Below are 22,192 nucleotides of genomic sequence, written 5' to 3' on the forward strand. Positions count from 1 at the left end.
CCCATTTCTTAAGAAAACCTTTCAACTAGGGGTGTGCATAAACCCATGACCCGCCCGATACCCGTTCAAACCGACACCTGCTTGAGTGAAACAGCCGGGTTCGAAAAACAATCTGGTCTAAAATTCTAAAACAATTGACTACATATGGGTGTTTTTGGTCGAGCTCGATTGCAAAAAAGTTCACCCATCAATGTTCTGGCCCGATCGAGAAAGAGTAATACAATAGACTTTTTTTATACTGCATGTCTTATTTCAATGTTAGTAATTGCTACTCCCAAGTTCCTAAAGACACATAAAAGTGATTTATCTTTCCAAGACTATCATAATTACGTGCCTTGAGATTAGACTACACTCTAACATTAATTTTCTTCTTTACAATTACAACATACAAACAAAAACCGTAAAAATAAAATACTAACAAACACAAACAAAAAAGTTTCTTTTTCTCTTTCTCTTCTTTTACTCAAATTTTTTCTCTTCTTTTTTATCATTAATTAAAGTTAAAATATTTGTAGGACTTCTTGTCTTCTCTATTTCTCTTCTACTGTAATTTCAAGTTTTCATTCAAGTTTATATACACATAAATCTAAATTATTTCAAGATTTCAACCAGAGATTTACTTGTTCTTTCTGGATCACACTCATCTCATGTAACCTTCATCCTATTAGTATAGTGACGACGACGTCCTTGTGTTGGAAATTGGTGGCTAACAACCATTGAAGCAATCTCAAGCTTGAGGAGAAGAGAAAAGAGGATTTTCTAACCCAATACAAACCATCTGAAATACCCGTCACCCATCTTACCCGCACCCGCGTTACCCGTTTTCTCACACGATCGAAATTGGTTCCATCTCTAGGCACTTTAGTTTCCTGCAGATGGTTTTGGGCTCGAATCGCCCAAAATCGACTGTTGCACAACCCTACTTTCAACCTATTCGCAAGAACCTTCAAAATAATCTTATAAAGAACATTACAAAGAGAAATCAACTTCAACTCTTTCATCGATATAGGATTGTCACACTTTGGAATCAAGCCAATGTTCTTCTCATTGTGACTAGAAGGAAGTAACCCCGGTCCAACCACGAAATTGCTACAATGAAAATGTCCTCCACTACAATGTTCCCAAAGCCGCTGATAGATAGTCATATTAAAACCATCAGTACTTGGTGATTTGTCCGGATGCATCTAAAACAACGCTTACGGAATCTCCACGTTAGTAGCGGGTGCTGTAAGAAGAATGTTATCCTCTTTTCTCACTTTCCTCAAAATAAGATTAAGAACATGGGTAGATTATGGAGAAACGTTTAGTCCGGTAGTAAAACCAGCAACTATACGAATAATTCTTAGTATTGCTATTTCAAAATCATGGTGTCTACATCAATGAGATGTCAAGAATGCTTTCTTACATGGCAATATTAATGAAACTGTCTATATGCATCAACCTCCCGACTTTCGTGATTATGTTTGTCTACTACTAAAATTATTATATGGCCTTAAACAAGCTCCTCGTACCTGGTACCAACGCTTCACTAAATATGTTGCTACATTGGGCTTCTCACATAGTACATGCGATCATTCGTTGTTCATCTATCACAATGGTAAAGACACGACATACATTCTTTTATATGTCGATGACATCATTCTTACTACAATTTATCTGATACTCTTCGTCGGTCCATCATGTCTAAACTCAGTTGTGAATTTGCTATGAAAGATTTAGGCCCTCTCAGTTACTTCCTAGGTATCTTTGTTACTAGACATTCAGGTTGTATTTTTCTATCCCAACATAAATATGTTGAAGAGATTATTGAGAGAGCAGCCATGTCATCTTGGAAACCCGTGATGACATTCAGTCATTTGAATATTTTTAATTATTATTTTATAATATTTTAGTTAGTTATTAGGAGTATTACATGGTCAAAGAGAAAAATTTATGAAGAAATTAACAGTTTCAAGAATAAAAACTAAACGAAAGAAGACTTGGAAAAAATTAAGATTTTGAGCTAATTCAAGCTAAAACTCCTGTTTTTATTGCGCCACTACACAAGTCTCATAGGGACGCGATTTACTGCTGCACATACATATGACTTCCACGCAACCTACCTCTCATACGCTGACACGTCATCATAAGAAAAGGACAGATTGATTTGCAATGCATATAGGGACGCGACACCTCATCATAGTGAGACGATTTTACTTTATGCTGCAGCTCCTACAAATAAGTCTTTTGATGAGAAAAAAAGGGGATCATTGGGCAGAGAGAAAAAAATCACATCGCAACAAAAGAGAAGAAGACAATTCTAGGGTTTCGCCGTCGTACTTTTCATCGGTTATTTATGTATAATTTTCTTAACTCTTTTGTTATGTTAATTATTATTATAAGTAACTAATCTTATCAGATTAGGAATTATAGATGATTTTCTTTAAAACTATTTGAGCCATGTAACTACGTGTTCTAGTTTATTCAATGAAAACTCATAATTATTCAGTTAATCTTGTGTTGATTGCTTTTCGTTAATTGATCACTTTCGAATTGATTTTAAGTTATAAATCACTATTGACCCTAGGGTTTATACTGGAACTAGATTAATTGTTTGTCAATTGTAATTGCTTTAGGAATAAAGAATTAGTTGGTATGATTAAGAATTTAACGTCCATTCATGCTTTTGATAATATTAGTTTCACCTAAGGAATTAGGGTGCTATATTAGATAAACGAGATTGATGAGTCAAGGAATTGGACTCGGTCTATTTTGTTAAATTATCGTAATTATAAGAATTTTATTGTTGAGGGCTAGAACCTAGAGTACCAGATAGGGACAAAGAGATGATTCAAAATAATTTCTAATCGTCTTTCTCTCATAAAAGTTCACGTTTCAACTTTCTTGCAATTTTAATTATTGTCATTGTTACTACAAATCAATCTGAAAACCCCCCTTTGCAATTTATTTATTAATCCTAAATTCATTGAATTGTTTTGTTGAAATAAGAACAATCCATGTGGATACAAATCTTATAAATTTTATTACTTAACGACGAATTTAGTACACTTGCTAAAATTGTCATCAACCCGTATCTACTCTTGTGGACACTAAAGCAAAACTCATTGGACTCTTAGGTAATCCATATCATAATCCATCTGAATATCGGAGTCTTGTAGGTGCATCGAAATATTTAACTTTCACACGACTTGATATCGCCTATGTCGTCCAGCAAGTGTGTCTCTTTATGCATGATCCCTGCACACAACATATGACTGCTTGGAGCGAATTATTAGGTACATTAAGGGTACCATTGACCATGGTCTACATCTTTCTCCATCCCTAGTTGATACCCTTACCTCATATACCGATGTTGATTAGGGAGGATGCCCAGATACTAGAAGGTCTACATTCGGTTATTGTGTCTACTTTGGGGATAATTTGATCTCTTGGTCTGCAAAACGACAATCAACATTATCTCGCTCTAGTGCTGAAGTAGAATATCGTGGTGTTGCTAATGTTGTTATTGAATCTTGTTGACTTCGAAACTTACTGTTAGAACTCCAGTGTCCGATCATGAAAGCCACTCTTGTCTACTGTGACAACGTTAATGCTGTTTACTTGTCAGATAATCTTATCCAACATCAACGCACAAAACACATTGAAATGGATATTCATTTTGTGCGTGAAAATGTTGCTAAAGGTCAAGTACGTGTTCTACATGTCCCGTCTCGCTATCAAATAACTGATATTTTCATCAAGGGACTTCCGTTGCAATTATTTGATGATTTCAGAGATAGTCTCAACATTCGTCAACCTCCCGTTTCGACTACGGGGGCATATTAAAATATAAAATATTCACTATATCAATTGTATAAATTATTAGTATCTTCTATAGTTAGTTAGAAAATAATTAGGCCTAACTCAATATCATTGTATAAATACTCATTACTATGTAATAAAATATCAGGGAACATAATTCTATTATTTTACTTCCTCTTCATCAATTAGGGTTGGGAACAGGCCAGGCCTTGACAGGCCTGAGCCTGGCCTACGATTTTTTTTCAGGCCTGAGCCTGACCTGTGGCCTATCAAATGTTATTTTTTTTGGCCTGGCCTGAGCCTTTTAAAATCCTGGCCTGACCTTGTAGCCTGTTTAAAAGCATGTGTTACATTAAAGCTACTCTATATAGTTTTTTTAAATAGGCTAAACAGGCCTTAAAAAGTTCACATTTAAATTTTTATAATTTCTACAACATTAATAAAAAGCTAATAATATGATTAACACAATAATTAAAAACTAATAAAATAACAAATACGATTACAAAAAGTCGCAACAATTAAAAGCTAATAATGTTTATATAAATAATATATTTTTATAAGATATAAATAATAATATTATATAAATAATAATTATTATAAACAGGCCGGCCTATCAGGCTTCGTAGGCCTTTTTAGAAGCCTAAGCCTGACCTATTTATGTAAACAGGCCGTTTTCAAAGCCTAAGCCTGACATTTTTAATAACCAGGCCAGGCCAGGCCAGGCTTATACAGGCCAGGCCGAAGGCCCCTGTAGGCCGCCTAGCCTATTCCCAACCCTATCATCAATAAGCTTAGTCAATTTTTTCTTCTTAGAGCCTGTTTAAATTGATTTAATTTTGAGCTTATGCGAAATAACTTATACAAATAAATGAATTTTTATGTATTATTATAAGTTTTTCAAAGTAGTTTATGATAAAACGACTTATAAAGATACAATTTTTATTAGTGAAAACTTATGCATTAACATAAACATTTATTTATTTGCATAAGCTATTTTCATAATTTTAAAAATAAGTCAAATTCAAACATGTCCTTACTAAAAAATGTTATATGTCGCTACCTATTGACTTAGATATGCTAAATATAAGATTTGCTAATGCACACCCACTGTTTTTTATGAAGGTGTGCATTAGCAACACACATCTTAGGGTGTATTTAACTACTTTTTAGTTATTATTTGCTAACACACACATTCTAAAAATTAAGTAGGTGTATTATAGCAAATACCTATAGGAGTTGCTAACATTCATTCACTTATTTTTTAGAAGGTGTGCATTTATAATATGCACTTTATGATGTATTTAACTACTTTTTAGTTATAACTTGCTAACACACACCTTCTTAAAAATAAGCGGGTGCATGGTACAAATAATTATACTATAAAGAATACCAATTTATTAAAATAAAAGATATAAAGAAAAAAAATTAGACAAAGATCCAAACCATAGATTCTATAGTATATTAGTATTTTCTAGTAACGTCCCACATCAAAAACAAGTTACCCATTAAATTTTCAAGGCAAGTTATTATCTTCTTCTTACTCAATCCGTAATGTAAGTAACTTTCATAAACAAATTTATACTAAATTATAAATCATTTTATATTACTGATGAAACATTTAATAATATTTTTTTTATTATATTCTTAATTATTTATTCCTCTTTTTTCTTTTAATTATTTAATTCATCTTTTCTATATCATTGATGAAGGATAATTTTGTAAACTACTCCCTCCGGTCCTATATATAAGAAATATTTCACTTTTTAGATTCATAGTAGAATTGATGTAAACCTAGACAATAAGAGCATCCACAATGAAGCACTCCATTTTTGAGTACTTAAATGGTCCCACATAGACACATCATCAATTTTTTTTTTTAAATAATAGTACCTAATAGGTACTCAACCCCTCCAATGGAGCATTTCTTAAAAAGTTCTAAAATGGGTCCCATCAATAACTCCACATCATTAAAATTTGAAATTTAATTTAAAATAATATTGTCAAATTAATTTTTTTTGAATATATTAAATAAAGTGGGTCCCATAAAAAGAAGAGAGAGAGTTCTTATATTAGAAGTGGTACCTATTAGGTACTAAAATGTGTTGTGCTTCAATGGTAGTACCTAATAAGTACCATGAGTACCTAATAGGTACTACACCATTGAAGATGGTCTAATATAGTCTAAATACATAAATTTTACAATGAATTAAAAAAGTAAAATGTTTTTTATATATTGGACCAAAGGAAATAACTCATAATTTCTCTTTTTCATACAACTTTAATTATATTTTGAAACGGAGTGAGTATTTAATAATAAAAAGGAATGCTGTGTTATTTATTGTTGACTAAAACAAAAGGAAAGTTTTCTTTTTTGACTGAAAAAAAAGGAAGTTATTATCAAATCAATCCATCAATAGTAATTAATAAACTGACCCCAACCAAATTAAAACTGGTGAAAGCCAAAATCAACCACTTAATTAAAAAAAAAAACAAAAAACAAAAAACAAAAGAAAACTTAACAGTGTCACCTTTCTCTACCCAAAATCAAAAGTGGGAATATAATCAGAATTTTTATCTAGATTCTGTTCATTCCTTCAACTCAAAGGAATCTATTTCTTCCATTTTCATTTGGAGGGATAAAAGGAAAAAGAAGAGAGATCCATAGAGAGAAAGTGAAATACTGAAATGGGAGTTTTTTCCAATAAGATCGATCGTGATCAACTCAAGCCTGGTGATCACATTTACTCATGGAGACAAGCTTACATCTATGCTCATCACGGTACGTTTTTCTTTTTTATCATTTTTTTTTCTCTTTCTGGGTATTTGTTTATTGCTTTAATTTCACGTCATAGATTCTGGGTTTTTTTTGTTTTTATTTTTGTCAAATTTGTGGCCCAGTAATTTCATCATTTTTGTTGTTGTGTTGGAAAATTTATTGTGAGTTTGTTGGGTTTAGTAGTGTAGCTTTTTATTGGTGTTAACTCTCCCGTTCGAGGGGAAGGGCCGGTAATTCAGAGTTCTGCCGCAAAGTAAGTAAAGTCATACGGGAAACTAATTAACCACTTGAGCCCAATATCTTGGTTTAGTAGTTTAGTTTTAACAACAATAGTTTGTAGCCAACTTGAAATTTAGTATGTTGAAGCAACATAATTGGTGTTGAATTATGTGAAATTGGTCATATATATAAGGATTACAATAATGCTTATATGTTGGAAATTTTGGATCTCACAAAATTTTAGAGGGGGAGTAGGATTTTGCTTTCTGATGGTTATTAGGTTGATCTCATTGTGCTGTGTTATAATTTCATCATTTTTGTTGTTGTGTTGGAAAATTTATTGTGGGTTTGTTGGGTTTAGTAGTGTAGCTTTTTATTGGTGTTAACTCTCCGGTTCCAGGGGAAGGGCCGGTAATTCAGAGTTCGGCCGCAAAGTAAGTAAAGTCTTACGGGAAACTAATTAACCACTTGAGCCAAATTTTTTGGTTTAGTAGTGTAGTTTTAATAGCAATAGTTCGTAGGCTACTTGAAATTTAGTATTTTGAAGCAACGTAGTTGGTTTTGAATTAAGCGAAATTGGTCATATTTTTAAGGGTAAGAGGTAAATATAAGTATTACAACAGTAATTCTTATATGTTGGAAATTTTGAATCTCACAAAATTTTAGAGGGAGAGTTGGATTTGGCATTCTGATGGTTATTAGGGTGATCTCATTGTACTGTGTTATAACTTATAACTCTAGGCTGGTGTCTTGTATGGACATCTTAAACCGATGTTTTAAAACTGAACTGGACAGTTCAATCGGTTGAACTGTGAATTGATATTGTCTATGATTTGATTATTTGAGCGGTTAGTTGTTTCAATCGGATTAAAACAGTTGATATTGTCTATGGTTTGATTATTTGAGCGGTTAGTTGGTTCAATCGGATTAAAACAGTTGAACCATGTCCATGACCTGTATGTCTTGCTGATTTGATTTCTAGTTTGGTTTTGAAAAATTACCTAAACCTTGTGGTGTTGATATTTACTCAAGCCTCACTGCCCACATTACTGACGGATAACTGTATTTTATAATGAGTAGGTTTCGGAAGCCTATGAGGCAAGTTGTACCGAGCTGGGATTTAAAGTCCAAATTATACTTAAGAAAAACTCACCAATAATAAGTCTGTTTTACATGGAATTGCAATTCGTTGATAGCACTTATTGTTGTTTACAAGTAAACAGAGCACCAATGAAACTGGAAGAAAGTGTCTGTTTTATCCTTAGACGCTAACGCATGAAGTTAAACCTGTTAGATAATAAAATAATAGGTTATGTTATTGGGCCTGTTAGTTTAGAGGCCATTAGGTTTTATATATATTCTCTAGTAACTCTTTTGTAATGTTAAGCTATTGGTATTCTATTGAAACTCTAGCCGTCTTTCTCTTTTCCTAATTGTGTATCTCTGATTCTAACATGGCATCAAGAGCATGGTTCGATCCTCCTTAAACTATTTGTTGCTTCCGCTGTCGAGTTCTCAAAAATTTGGGAACGAAATGGTGAATCGAGTTTGTGGATTTTTTGAGTTACGGTTAGTTGTCTAAATTAGTTTGATTTGATTTGGGAATTGGGAATTTGTTTCTTTTGTTTTGGTTTATGGTTGCTTTTGGAATTTTTGCTGTTGTTGAGAATCTGATGAAAAAGAAATTGTTTCTCATCTCATACTGTTGCTTTTCTCTCGATCGGTGGCTTGGGTTTGTTTGGCAAATTTTTAGTTTGAATTATTAAAAAAAATTATTATGAACTCTTGGTTCTTGGTGGCATTTGGAAGGCTCTCTCGGTTGGAATTTAAAGGCCACAATATCTAAGTTCTTTGGAATTCTTGTATATGGTCATGAAGAAGACGGTGGCACATAATGCTGATGGAATATTTATGTGCATAGTATTGGTATTTTGTTGGTTATGTTTAAATTGGTTTCTTTGGTTTCAGTTAGTTTGGTTTTGATTTGTCTAGTTTGGTTTGGTTGTTTGATTGATTGCATTGCACTTCTCTTTATTGCACTTCTCGCTATTGATTCTTCTGATTGCATTGCACTTCTCCCTATTGCACTTCTGATTATATTGCACTTCTCCCACTATTGCACTTCTCTTCTGATTGCATTGCACTTCTCCCCATATTGCACTTCTTCTGATTGCATTGCACTTCTCCCTATTGCACTTCTGATTGTATTGCACTTCTCCTTATTGCACTTCTTCTGATTGTATTGCACTTCTCCCCCTATTGCACTTATCTTCTAATTGCATTGCACTTATCCCTATTGCACTTCTTTTGTTTGATTTGGTACGATTTGGATTGGTTGACTTTGGACCGGACTAGATTGGATGTTGGATTAATTTGAATTGTTTCTCCCTTCTTTGATGGTTTCTGTATTGACTGCGAATGGCTGCTCTCAATTGATCATGATCTTAATTGGGTTGATTTATTGTCAGGGCTAATTTGTAACAAGCTTAAAGCTTAGTAAGCTTTAGCTTGAGGGGTGATGTTAGAAGTTTATTTTATTTTCGTATTTTGTTTGACAAACTGTTGGATATAAATTTGGTACTTATTAATTAAATATAATTGGTAGGTCCAATATCTATTTGAAGGTTATATTGCTAAAATAAAACTTTCAAATGTTGTGTCGAAGTCCTAATCTTGTCGAAGCAGAAGAGCGTCTCGAAGGCTTTGAAAGGCACGTTTGGGTTCAGTTTTGTCAAGAACCTGTCGAAAGCACAGATCGAGTCGAAGGGCTAGCTGGGTCAGGCCCAAGAGAAATAGCAACGGCCCAATAAGCATTGGCGCGCGCTGAAGAAGTGAAGGACGAAAGTGGAGAACGTGGGTCGAGGTGGCAGATCGAAGACCGTCCAGATGATCGAGAGGCAGTTACCACTGTGTTCTAGTATTTATAGCAGTTTTTCATTCAGAACAAGGGTCACAAAATTTTATACAAAACTCTCTCTGAAAATTCTAAGTACTCAGCGTTCGAACGAAAGGAATATCTGAGAAGAAATGTATGTTTTGTGAACAATTTATTTGTAATTGCTTTACATTCCAATGCAATTTACTTTCCAGCAATGTTCTTTAGCTTTATTTAATGTTTGTTTGTGAAATTGCTATTTCGAGGCAATTCGAACTAGCATTTTTTCTTATTGTTTGCAAAAGATTTAACTCCTAAGTGTTTGTTTTTTCTCTTAAAACGAACATTCAAACATTTTTTCTAAGTAAACAAAACACAAAATTGTCCTGAGATTTACTAGTTGGTCTCGCGAGTTTAAATACTTAAAACTAGCGGTTGTTTACCAAATTTCCACGTAAACAAATTGGCACGCCCAGTGGGACTGGTTTTGTGTTTGTTTAAAATATTTTGTGTGTTGTGGAATGAGAAACTTGTTACCTGCATATAACTGACGATAGGTTAGGTTATGGTTAAAACTACTCAAAGATCTAACTCTAATAAAAATCAAAGTTCTAGCGCAATGAGTAGTGAAGCAAGTTCGAGTGGTGGAGTCCACATAGTTTGAACACGTCTGGTTTGGTAAATGTTCCGATATTTTCCAGTCCATCAATCTCGAGTGTTCATGATGTCATTCCATCTATGCCAATAACAACTATGGCAATCCCGTCCGTGACTGCTGGTCCTGGACGCTCGAAACCACCATCAGGTTTTAATTCCATGTATGGGCCTCCCCCTACACTTGGCCTTGGGATGCTGGTTTTCGAATCTGATAGGTATACTTCAGCAAGGGTGACTCCCACACCCTTAACTACTGCGTCTGTGCTGTCTCTAAGACAACAAATGGATGAGAGTAATCATGAAATGGTTAATCTCTTGACGCAGCAAATTGGTACTGTGTTTAATCCATTGATTCAGAACACCAATGAAAGTTACCAAATGTTAGCATTCCAAATGAGTCGAATTGCTGATTTTTTTGGTACAGCCCCTCCACCTCCCAGAGTAACTCCTGTTACCCCACAAGTGATATTACCTGTAATGTCTGCAACTCCAGTGCAACGAAGGCCAACTTATGTGGCCAATGAAACAGTTCCAAACCCAACACCTACACCAGTTGCACAAGAGGAAACTTATTACCCTTACGAGGTTAACCAAAATCCTCAGGTAGTAAATCAAAATCCTCCAGTTTTTAACCCAAATCCTCAAGTGGTTCACCAGAACCCTCCAGTGGTAATGGTTAGGAGGAACCAGGATCCTGACGAGGTAGTGCGAGAGGTTCAGGACAATAACTTACTTGGCCAGAATAATTTGGCTAACATGGTCGAAATGATTTTGGCCCAAAACGGCCTAAACACAGGTTGTCGCAGGCCAAACTTTGTCTCTGCCTTCAATGAATATGTGTTGTAAACAGAGTTGCCAAGAGGTTGGAAAGTCCCAAAGTACACTAAGTTTGCTGGGGATACTGATGAGTCAACTGTAGAACACATTGCTAGGTACTTAGCTGAATCTGGGAATTTGGCAAATAATGAAAATCTGCGAATGAAGTATTTCCCTAATTCGCTTACCAAGAACGCTTTTACTTGGTTCACAACCTTGCCTCCCAATTCGATTCATAGTTGGGCCCAATTGGAAAGAACTTTCCATGAACAATTCTATATGGGCCAAACCAAGATAAGCCTGAAAGAACTAGCCAGTGTAAAAAGAAAAAACCAAGAGTCAATTGATGATTATTTAAATAGGTTTCGTTTACTGAAATCCAGGTGCTTTACCCAAGTGCCTGAGCATGAGCTAGTAGAAATGGCTGCTGGCGGCCTAGACTATTCGATTCGAAAGAAATTAGATACACAATACCTTCGAGACATGTCACAGTTAGCTGACAGAGTGAGACAGATCGAAAGGTTAAAGGCTGAAAAGGCTAGAAATTCTAAGTTTCAGAAAAAGAAAGAAATTAGTTTTGTTGATTCTTATGATAATGAGGTTGATTATGAAATTAATGATGAATACTTAGAATTTGAAGATAGTAACATTAATGTGGCTGAATTAAAGCCTGGGCCTCCTTACACATGTAAGTTGTTAAGGCCTTCGAATGAAAAAAACCCAGTCGAACCAAAAAATGATAAGTTCGTCACAAAAACTTATACCTTTGACATTACAAAGTATGATGAAATTTTTGATTTATTGGTAGCTGATGGCCAAATTGTTGTGCCAAAAGACATGAAAATACCACCAATAGAACAAAGAAAGAAAAGAGGTTATTGTAAGTTTCATAATTATTTGGGACACAAGACTTATCAATGTGTTGTTTTCAGGGACTTGGTGCAAAAAGCGCTGAATGAAGGAAGGCTGAAATATGCTGATAAGGCAAAGCCTCCAATGAAGGTGGATGCAGACCCTCTGCCAAATGCTGATGCCACCTATGTCGAAGTGTATGACTGCAACATGGTTGAAGTTGTAGATGCTGCTGCTCCGATCGAGGCTGTGCCTGAAGAAGAGTATGAAAAGAGGGTGCGTGAAGTGTACCCCAATACTGAGGAAGAATTGGTGGACTTCCTGAATAGGTGCAAGCTCAAGAACTCTGAGGTGATGCTTTGCCCTAGGTGCAGTGCTGTGTGTGACAAAGAGGCCACTGCAGGCCTTCAAAATGTTGTACCCTATGCTGAAAACAAGAGAAAATGGCGAAAGGCTAAGCCAAACCAAAAAGCTTGGCCATACAAAGGAACCAATTGGGGAAAGCCTATTACTAAAGGTCTTTCGATCCAGCAAAGGCTAGGGCCCCAAAATACTTTCAAACCATCTGGAAGGACACCCATTAACCAGTGGGTAAGTGGGCAGTATGTAACTTTTAATAGGAGAATGATGGAAAATGGAAGTTCTAGCAATGTGAATGTGAACATTGTGTCTGAACCTAAGGGTTCGAAAGTGGCAGCTGGGAAAGAAACAGTGAATGCTGCTGCAGAGGCCAATAAGTACTCTTATAGAAACAACTATAAGGGGAAAAATCCTATGACTCGCACTCAGTGGCGAAGGTTTCAAAGGAAGAAGAAATTGGCAGGTAAAGATGCTGAGGCTGGGGGCAAGACTGTTGTGGCCCAGAAAGCTGAAGTGGCCAAAAGGCCAATGAAAGAAAGGCTTTCCGTAGTATTGGAAGAGCCAATAGCTGAGACTGCCAAGGTAATGGTAGAAGGTGAGGATGACATGGATGATGATGATCTCTTAGATGAGGGATCAGACTTCGACGTGATGGTCAATGTGGTGTCGATCTTGCCTTTGGAGTATGATGTGCCTACAGAAGTCAACGAGTTAGAAGAGGACTTTGAGGCTCTCGATTTGACTGATCACAAGCCAATGTGTTACTATGTCATGCAGAATGGCTGTGTTGAAGAACAAAAATCTGTTTTCGAAAAGCCAGACTTGGGAATGCAAAACCACCTGAAAGCTCTATTTATCAGAGCGAAGGTGAATGATGTAGGAGTAAACAAGGTCCTAGTTGATGGTGGAGCTGTGGTTAATATCATGCCCCACTTCATGTTGAAGAAATTAGGTCTTTATGAAACAGACCTTCATTCACACAATGTGGTACTGGCCAATTATGAAGGCAAAACTGGTCATTCCCTGGGGGCAGTGCAATTAGAAGTGTGCGTTGGTAGCACAGTTCGAAAGACCCTTTTTATGGTCATTGCTGCTAGACCCAATTACAATTTGCTATTAGGAAGGGAATGAATTCATGGTGTTGGGGCTGTTCCCTCGACCATGCATCAGAGATTAATTATCTGGAGAGAAGATGGTTTGGTCGAAAATGTAGAGGCAGATCAGAGTGCATATGTTTCAGAGACATGCACTGTGACCTTACAGAATTTCGATAAGAACCTAGCTTCAATTGCTCCTTGTGGTGAGCAAGATGCTGCCTTCGATCCAAATGAGGTGGTGTCGAAAAATGTATACCACTCAGTCAAGTTGCATCCAACCCATGGTTTTTGTTGGGAAAGGGAAGACATAGAGAAACCCTTGTCTGAAGATGCATACCCACTAGTTTCTGGATGGGTCAATTACAATGAACAGGATGATTAAGTCCACAGCATGGGATCGTATTACGGCTTACGCAGCCGAAAATAGAATCAAAATGGCTCTCGAAGCCATTAGTTCACAAGAAGATATGGCTGTCGAAGCCAATGTTAACTTAGAAGATAAATTGGCCCTGGAGGCTAGTAACGTGAATAATGGCGAAAAGCAAAGGTTAGATTGCATTTATGATGATGAACCTTTGGGTTTTGAAAAAGATCCACACAGTTCGATTCAAAGAATGCAAGCCCAAGATCCTTTGCAAGAAATTGATATTGGAGATGACTCTGTTAAAAGGCCAACTTACATTAGTGTCAATATTGATCCAAGCTTAAGAGAAAAAATGATTGAATTGCTTAAGTACTACAAAGACTGTTTTGCGTGGGATTATAGTGAGATGCCTGGGCTAAGCAGGAATTTGGTAGAACATAGGCTACCTCTTCGACCAGATAAAAAACTTGTGAAGCAGCTTCCAAGGAGGTTTGCGCCAGAAATCATGATAAAGATCAAGGCAGAAATTGAGAGGTTGCTCAAGTGCAAGTTCATTCGAACAGCCAGGTATGTAGAATGGTTAGCCAATATTGTTCCTGTTATTAAGAAAAATGGATCACTTAGAGTTTGTATAGACTTTAGGGATTTAAACAATGCTACACCAAAAGATGAATATTCTATGCCTGTAGCAGAAATGTTAGTTGATTCAGCGGCAGGGCATGAATATTTAAGCATGTTAGATGGCTATTCAGGCTATAATCAAATTTTTATTGATGAAGATGATGTCTCAAAGACTGCATTTCGTTGCCCTGGCGCCTTAGGCACTTATGAATGGGTAGTAATGCCCTTTGGCTTGAAAAATGCTGGAGCAACATACCAAAGGGCCATGAACTTAATTTTTCATGATTTCATTGAAATATTCATGCAAGTTTATATTGATGACATTGTGGTAAAATCCTCTTCTCAGGATGAACACATAGATCATCTCAGAAAATCATTCGAAAGGATGAGAAAATGTGGATTAAAAATGAATCCACTAAAATGTGCTTTTTGTGTACGTGCAGGAGATTTCCTTGGTTTTGTTGTGCATAAAAAGGGCATAGAAATTAACCAAAACAAGACAAAAGCTATCATGGAGACGAAGCCTCCAGGAACAAAGAAACAGCTTCAATCTTTGCTAGGAAAAATCAATTTCTTGAGAAGGTTTATTTCAAACCTAAGTGGTAAAGCTCAACCATTCTCTCCATTGTTAAGGCTCAGGAAAGATGACGTATTCGAATGGGGAACAGAACAGCAAAAGACATTTGATGAGATTAAGGCATATTTGTCGAAGCCTCCAACTTTAATGCCTCCTATTCGAAACAAAGCAATGAAGCTGTATATTGCAGCATCAGATGCAACTATTGGAAGCATGCTCGCTCAAGAGGACGAAAATGGCGTAGAAAAGGCTGGCGATGTGATGATAAGTAAAGTTTCAAAGTTGAAGGTGTTTGGAAGCAAGAGATTCAGCGAAGAATTCTCAGATGTTGAGGAAGAAGATGAACAGTTGAAAGAACAAGTTTGGAAAAAGAGTAATGAAGAGAGGATTCACCTATTTATAGAGGCGCGTGTTTTGAAGATGAAAATAATCCAAAAAAGGGAAACAACAACTTTTTCTACTTCCTTTGACAAGTGTCCAAATCCCTTGACAAGTGGAAAAGAAACAAATTTTGGAGCCAATCCAAAATTTTGGATATCAGCCTAAACGATAGGAGAAACAATTGGAAAAGAAAGATATTCATTAAGACTTTCAAAAATGCTACTTCCTCCTTCGATAGACATAGTCGAAAATGACATTTTTGGGGGGCAATTTGTTGGATATAAATTTGGTACTTATTAATTAAATATAATTGGTAGGTCCAATATCTATTTGAAGGTTATATTGCTAAAATAAAACTTTCAAATGTTGTGTCGAAGTCCTAATCATGTCGAAGCAGAAGAGCGTCTCGAAGGCTTTGAAAGGCACGTTTGGGTTCAGTTTTTTCAAGAACCTGTCGAAAGCACAGATCGAGTCGAAGGGCTAGCTGGGTCAGGCCCAAGAGAAATAGCAACGGCCCAATAAGCATTGGCGCGCGCTGAAGAAGTGAAGGACGAAAGTGGAGAACGTGGGTCGAGGTGGCAGATCGAAGACCGTCCAGATGATCGAGAGGCAGTTACCACTGTGTTCTAGTATTTATAGCAGTTTTTCATTCAGAACAAGGGTCACAAAATTTTATACAAAACTCTCTCTGAAAATTCTAAGTACTCAGCGTTCGAACGAAAGGAATATCTGAGAAGAAATGTATGTTTTGTGAACCATTTATTTGTAATTGCTTTACATTCCAATGCAATTTACTTTCCAGCAATGTTCTTTAGCTTTATTTAATGTTTGTTTGTGAAATTGCTGTTTCGAGGCGATTCGAACTAGCATTTTTTCTTATTGTTTGCAAAAGATTTAACTCCTAAGTGTTTGTTTTTTCTCTTAAAACGAACATTCAAACATTTTTTCTAAGTAAACAAAACACAAAATTGTCCTGAGATTTACTAGTTGGTCTCGCGAGTTTAAATACTTAAACTAGCGGTTGTTTACCAAATTTCCACGTAAACACAAACTCATAATGCTTCTTTTTGATGCATAATGAGTTTGAGAGTAGGTGTTAGATAATAAAATAATAGGTTATGTTATTGGGCCTGTTAGTTTAGAGTCCATTAGGTTTTATATATATTCTCTAGTAACTCTTTTGTAATGTTAAGCTATTGGTATTCTATTGAAACCCTAGCCGTCTTTCTCTTTTCCTAATTGTGTATCTCTGATTCTAACAAAACCCACATACTCTTCATTTGCCCCTAGAGGCCCAGTATTTTTTTTGTGTTTTTGTTTTTCTCAAGTTAATAGATTCTGGGTTTTTTTTTTTGTTTTTGTTTTTCTCAAGTTTGTGGAATTGTGGCCCAGTAATTTAATTATCATTTTTGTTGTGTTGGAAAATTGCTTGCAGGTGTGTTGGGTTTAGTAGTTTAGTTTTTTTTTTTTTTTGGTGTTAATAGTTTGGTTCGGCCTCTAGGTAAGTAAAGTCTGACGCCTGACCATCGTTCACATCCTCACCGTTCACCGGGAACCTTCATCGGAGAGGCTAAAATGTCTTTGGTGATGAACGAAGAATTTCAGCACATTCTGCGTGTGTTGAACACTAACGTTGATGGAAAGCAGAAGATCATGTTCGCAATGACCTCTATCAAGGGTATTGGAAGGCGACTTTCTAACATCTGCTGTGAAAAGGCTGATGTTGACATGAACAAGAGGGCTGGTGAATTGAGTGCTGCAGAGTTGGATAATTTGATGACCGTGGTTGCGAACCCTCATCAATTCAAGGTTCCTGATTGTTTTTGAATAGGAAGAAGGATTACAATTACAAGGATGGGAAGTTTTTTCATGTTGTGTCTAATGCTCTTGACATGAAGTTGGGGGATGATTTGGAGAGACTCAAGAAAATCAGAAACCACCGTGGTTTGAGGCACTACTGGGGCCTTTGTGTTCGTGGTCAGCATACCAAGACTACCGGCCGCAGGGGAAAGACTGTTGGTGTCTCAAAGAAGCGTTAAGCTGTTATATTTTGGCGTGGAGATTAGATGATTTTGATTTGGAGCACATTAGGCATGTTTTCTACACCGACTTTGTATGGTTAAATGATCATGACAATTTGGATTTTGTTTGGTTTTTGTGTTAAAAGTTTATGATTTGTTGAATGATGTTGGTATCTATTTTCTTAAAAAAAAAAAACTTAAAGTCTGACAAAAAAATATTCTCACCACGAATCGAACTAGGGTTATTCCAAACAATTCGTCCTAGGGGTTGAGCCCAATATCTTGGTTTAGTAGTTTAGTTTTAACAACAATAGTTTGTGGCCAACTTGAAATTTAGTATGTTGAAGCAACATAATTGGTGTTGAATTAAGCGAAATTGGTCATATATATAAGGATTACAATAATGCTTATATGTTGGAAATTTTGGATCTCACAAAATTTTAGAGGGGGAGTAGGATTTTGCTTTCTGATGGTTATTAGGTTGATCTCATTGTGCTGTGTTATAACTTATAACTCTAGGCTGGTGTCTTGTATGGACATCTTAAACCAATGTATTAAAACTGAACTGGACAGTTCAATCGGTTGAACTGTGAACAGGTACTGTGTACGGTTTGGTTATTTGAGCGGTTCCATCTTGGTTGGTTCAATTGGTTTAAAACAGTTGAACCATCAGCATGGCCGACCCAAGGCTAAGGCTACTGAAGCCCTCAATTTAGACAGACCAACAAAAAAAACTTCATTAGAATTTAGAAACAAAATGGCCTCGAATATTAAAACTTGCTTTAGACCTATGATGTTAATAGCGCCGCTATAGCGCGTTATAGCACTATAGCGTGGCGTCAGACCACCTCTCCGCTATGCTATAAGGCCGCTTTCCGCTATTTAGAGAAGCGGAAATAGCGGCCGCTATTTGAAGGATAATAGCATTGTGATAGCGGTGGCGTAGCAGATCGGTAGCTCTATTTGGCTGCTTATGCTTTATTTTAATGGGATGTCATTTTGAGTACTTCTAGAATTTTAATGGGATGTCATTTTGAGTACTTCTAGAACTTCATGGAATGTTATTAGTCTTTATTTAGAACCTATTTTGATGGTAAATGACAATATTTAGTAAAATTATTAAGTAAGAAAGTCCTTTTAATTTTGTGTATTTTTCTATTTTTTAGTATTTATGTATGTTGTTGGAATTTATGTTTAATTTGTACATGGCCGCTATACCATTGGTATCAGTAGTTTTGGCCTTGTGGGAAAATCTTTCAGTCTTTGTAAATTTATATTGTACTTTTGTTCCTTAAATTAAATTATGAACTATGGAACTATTTTGTAATATGATTTTCAAGTTTCACGATATCTGCACGTGGATTAACATACACAAAGTAAACACAAACTTTGTTTTGATATTAATGCGAGCCAATGTTGTCGTATTTGATATTTGATTAAGCTGAAACTAACACTGTTACTTGTTCATTATGTAACCTATTGATATTAAGGATTGTATTGAACATTAATGGGGACAAAAATGATTGTAAGGTTGAGAAATGCGTTAGTCATTTTGAAACTTCAACTTGAGATGGACTTAGAATCTATGATATTTGTTTCTTTAATGTGTGTGATGCTGAATTTGTCATATTGGTTTTTCCAACTGTTTTTGTGCAAAATTGCAGGAATATATGTTGGTGATGAAATGGTGATCCACTTTACGAGGGGAGGAGGGCAAGAAATTGGAACAGGAACCGTGTTGGACCGTTTCCTTTGCAGTTCATCAGCATCCAATGCTACCGGCACTCCCTGCCCAAAATGCGGCGACCAGAATAAGGATGATGGTGTCAAATCTTCTTGTTTGGATTGCTTTCTCTCTGGTGATAGTCTCTACATCTTCGAGTATGGTGTCTCACCTGCATATTTTCTAGCCAAACCTCGTGGCGGCACTTGTACCCTTGCAGTTTCTGATCCAAATGAAGACGTCCTTCGTCGCGCTTCATTTCTTCGTAAAAATGGATTTGGCGGTTACAACGTTTTCAACAATAACTGTGAAGACTTTGCAGTTTACTGCAAAACTGGTCTGCTGATATTCACAAGCATCAGTGTTGGTCGGAGCGGACAAGCTGCGTCATGCGTGGCTGCTGCTAGTGCTGTGGTTTCTGCACCACTTCGTTTTATGACGACCAGTTTCAGTGGTTTGGCTGCTGTTGGATATGGCATTTACTGTGTGAGCCGATTGGTTTCTGATATCGGTGTTCGCCGTGATGTTTCCAAAGTTCCGGTTGAAAGGCTTATAGCATCACCTGACATAGATGAACCTGAGAAGCTGGAAACCCTTGTAGCTTCCCTTGACACAGATGAACCTGAGAAGCTGGAAACCCTTGTAGCTTCACATGGCAGGGATGAACCTGAGAAGGAAGCTGTCATTAACAAAGAAGATTAGAGTTTGGTTGGACAAACTACATGTTGAATGTTAAGATTATATGTATGTTTAATTTATGCCTTGTTTGTTAAATGTACACTGGTAAAGTTTAATTATCTCCCTCCAACATTTATTGCTTGCGTGTGTTTTGTCCAGCAAATTGAACTGAAGTTTAAGTTGTTTTATGTTTGTACATACTGTGTATGTTGGAAAAAGCCCCCCAATATGAGACCACATAGAGTCCATTCAAATGTTACAGAAGTTAAAAAATTATCTGAGATTAAAAACAGTATATTTTAATCAGTAATAAATTGGTCTAAGTGATAAGAGTTTTGAGTCTTTTAAGCTAGTGATTATGGATTTGATTCTTAACTCTTGCATACCGAAAAAATTTGGTTGAAGGAGAAAACTCATTATTACACCAAGAGGCTTAAAGAGATAAAGGGAAAGAATTGAAGAAAATAGAAGTTAGTTAGATGTTTGTTTTCAACTGTTTCTTAGATTGCAAGTTACTATCCTACATGCTTATGTAATTAATAGTGTAGGATAGTACTCACAATTCATTAAGGAAATAACATGATTTTACTCTTATTTCCCACTCATAATACTCATCTTGTATATTCATATAATTTCTATTTCTGATGGAGATTAGTCATTGTTTCGTACCAATAATATAGTAACCCAAAAGAAAAAAAAAGTATATAAACAAATAATTTTGTTTGGTCGATCATAGTGTCTGTTTCTATGTAGATTTTAATTTTTTATTATTAGTTTACAAAAATAGGCTTCATCTACTAAGATTTTAATAGAAACCACTAGTATATAGTCGAAGGGGATACATTTTCATAACATGATGAATCAATGTTTAAATATCAGTTGAAAATTATACACATATTTAGTGTCCGACACGTTTTAAATAGAATTAACTCAAGTGAAAATCCTAAAAACAATTAATACCATTCTTATTTTTAGTGAAATAATGTTAAATCATTAGACCAAAAAATAGGTTTCGTGAAATAAATTGATTGGTCTATGTAGTATAATTCATCTGATGGGAAACATTTTGATCATAGTTTCTGTTTCTTTGTAGATTTTAATTTTTTTTATTAGTTTATAAAAATAGGTTTTTTTTTAATAAATTAAAAGCATTTAGATATCAAGATAGGGATAGACATCCCAACTTAGTTGACACTCCTATCCGTCCCTGTCTTCCACCTATAGGTTTATAAAATTAGGTTTCCTCTACTAAGAAACATTCTAATAGAAACCACTAGTATCTAGTTGAAGGGGCTATAGTCTCATATCGTGATGAATCAATGTTTAAATATCAGTTGTAAAATATACACATATTTAGTGCATGACACGTTTCAAATAGAATTAACTCAAGTGAAAGTTCAAAAAAAAATTAATAGCATTATTATTTTTAGTGAAATAATGTTAAATTATTAGAACAAAAATAAAGTTATGTTTTGTGTGCCATAGAATCATAAATGTCAGAAAATTGGTTTTGCTACTGCCCCATACGCAAGGCGTACATACTTGGACGTAGTGCGTACAAGACAATGCATTTTTGGCCGAGATTCTAGGGTTGAGAAACACCTTGAGTGAAATCTATCATGTGAGGGGTTGAGAGAAAGCGAGAGAAATTGCGGATTGTACTTGGTGAACAATCGGGAACAATTTCTTGGTCACTTTTGTAAGTTGTAACTCTCTTCTTGTTAAGAGATTGGGAGGAAATGGTAGAAATATTGGATTTCTTGTTGTAAAAGTCTCGTAGATTTGTTCTCGTAACTCTTTTGTATATCTTGTAAACACTCATTGATAGTGGATCAAAGAGTTACTTTTTCTCTCAGACACGGGTCAATTTGAGCCAAATTGGATAAACAATTTTTGTGTTTTCTTTCTTTCTTTCTTTCTTTCTTTCTTTCTTTCTTTCTTTCTTTCTTTCTTTCTTTCTTTCTTTCTTTCTTGTTGATGAGATCATGAGTTCTCTAAGCATGTGGAAAGAAACTTATAAAAAAATGTACTAGAATATTTTGGCATCTTACGATTCTTATTCCTACTAGTCAAGAGAATTATTCGACTTGAAGACATAGATTGGATGAAGCCCAATTTATATGATAAGAAGTAGAGCTGTCAAAATAGGCTAGCCCGAATGGGCCGGCCCGCCAAACCTGATTTTTTTTCCGGGCTCGGGCCTTGAAAATCCTAGCCCGAATTAATTCCGGGCTTTTTAGCCCGGCCCGACAAAAGCCCGATTAAAATATGGGCTAGCCCGAATGGGCCGTGGGCGGCCCGCAAGCCCGAAAAAATTAAATTTTTTTTAAAAAAATATCAATATAAATAATTTGTTTTGGATGGTTTGAAATTA

General features: G+C 35.8%; 1 protein-coding gene and 1 pseudogene across 2 annotated transcripts; both read left to right on the forward strand.

Annotated features, from left to right (window-relative positions):
• Positions 1-6,257: 6,257 nt before the first annotated feature.
• Positions 6,258-20,016, forward strand: LOC123923479 (protein LEAD-SENSITIVE 1-like). Of its 2 annotated transcripts, none has more exons than XM_045976166.1 (2): positions 6,258-6,580; positions 19,082-20,016. In XM_045976166.1, the coding sequence occupies exons 1-2, from the start codon at positions 6,487-6,489 to the stop codon at positions 19,840-19,842; spliced, it is 855 nt and encodes a 284-aa protein (XP_045832122.1). In that variant the 5' UTR covers positions 6,258-6,486; the 3' UTR covers positions 19,843-20,016. The 2 variants fall into 2 exon arrangements, with proteins under 2 accessions (XP_045832122.1, XP_045832123.1); XM_045976167.1 differs by lacking the exon at positions 6,258-6,580 and adding an exon at positions 17,357-17,487.
• Positions 16,972-17,435, forward strand: LOC123923480 (annotated as a pseudogene).
• Positions 20,017-22,192: the final 2,176 nt, after the last annotated feature.

The sequence above is a fragment of the Trifolium pratense genome, linkage group LG4 (genome assembly GCF_020283565.1).
Source record: "Trifolium pratense cultivar HEN17-A07 linkage group LG4, ARS_RC_1.1, whole genome shotgun sequence".
Classification (NCBI taxonomy): Eukaryota; Viridiplantae; Streptophyta; class Magnoliopsida; order Fabales; family Fabaceae; genus Trifolium; species Trifolium pratense.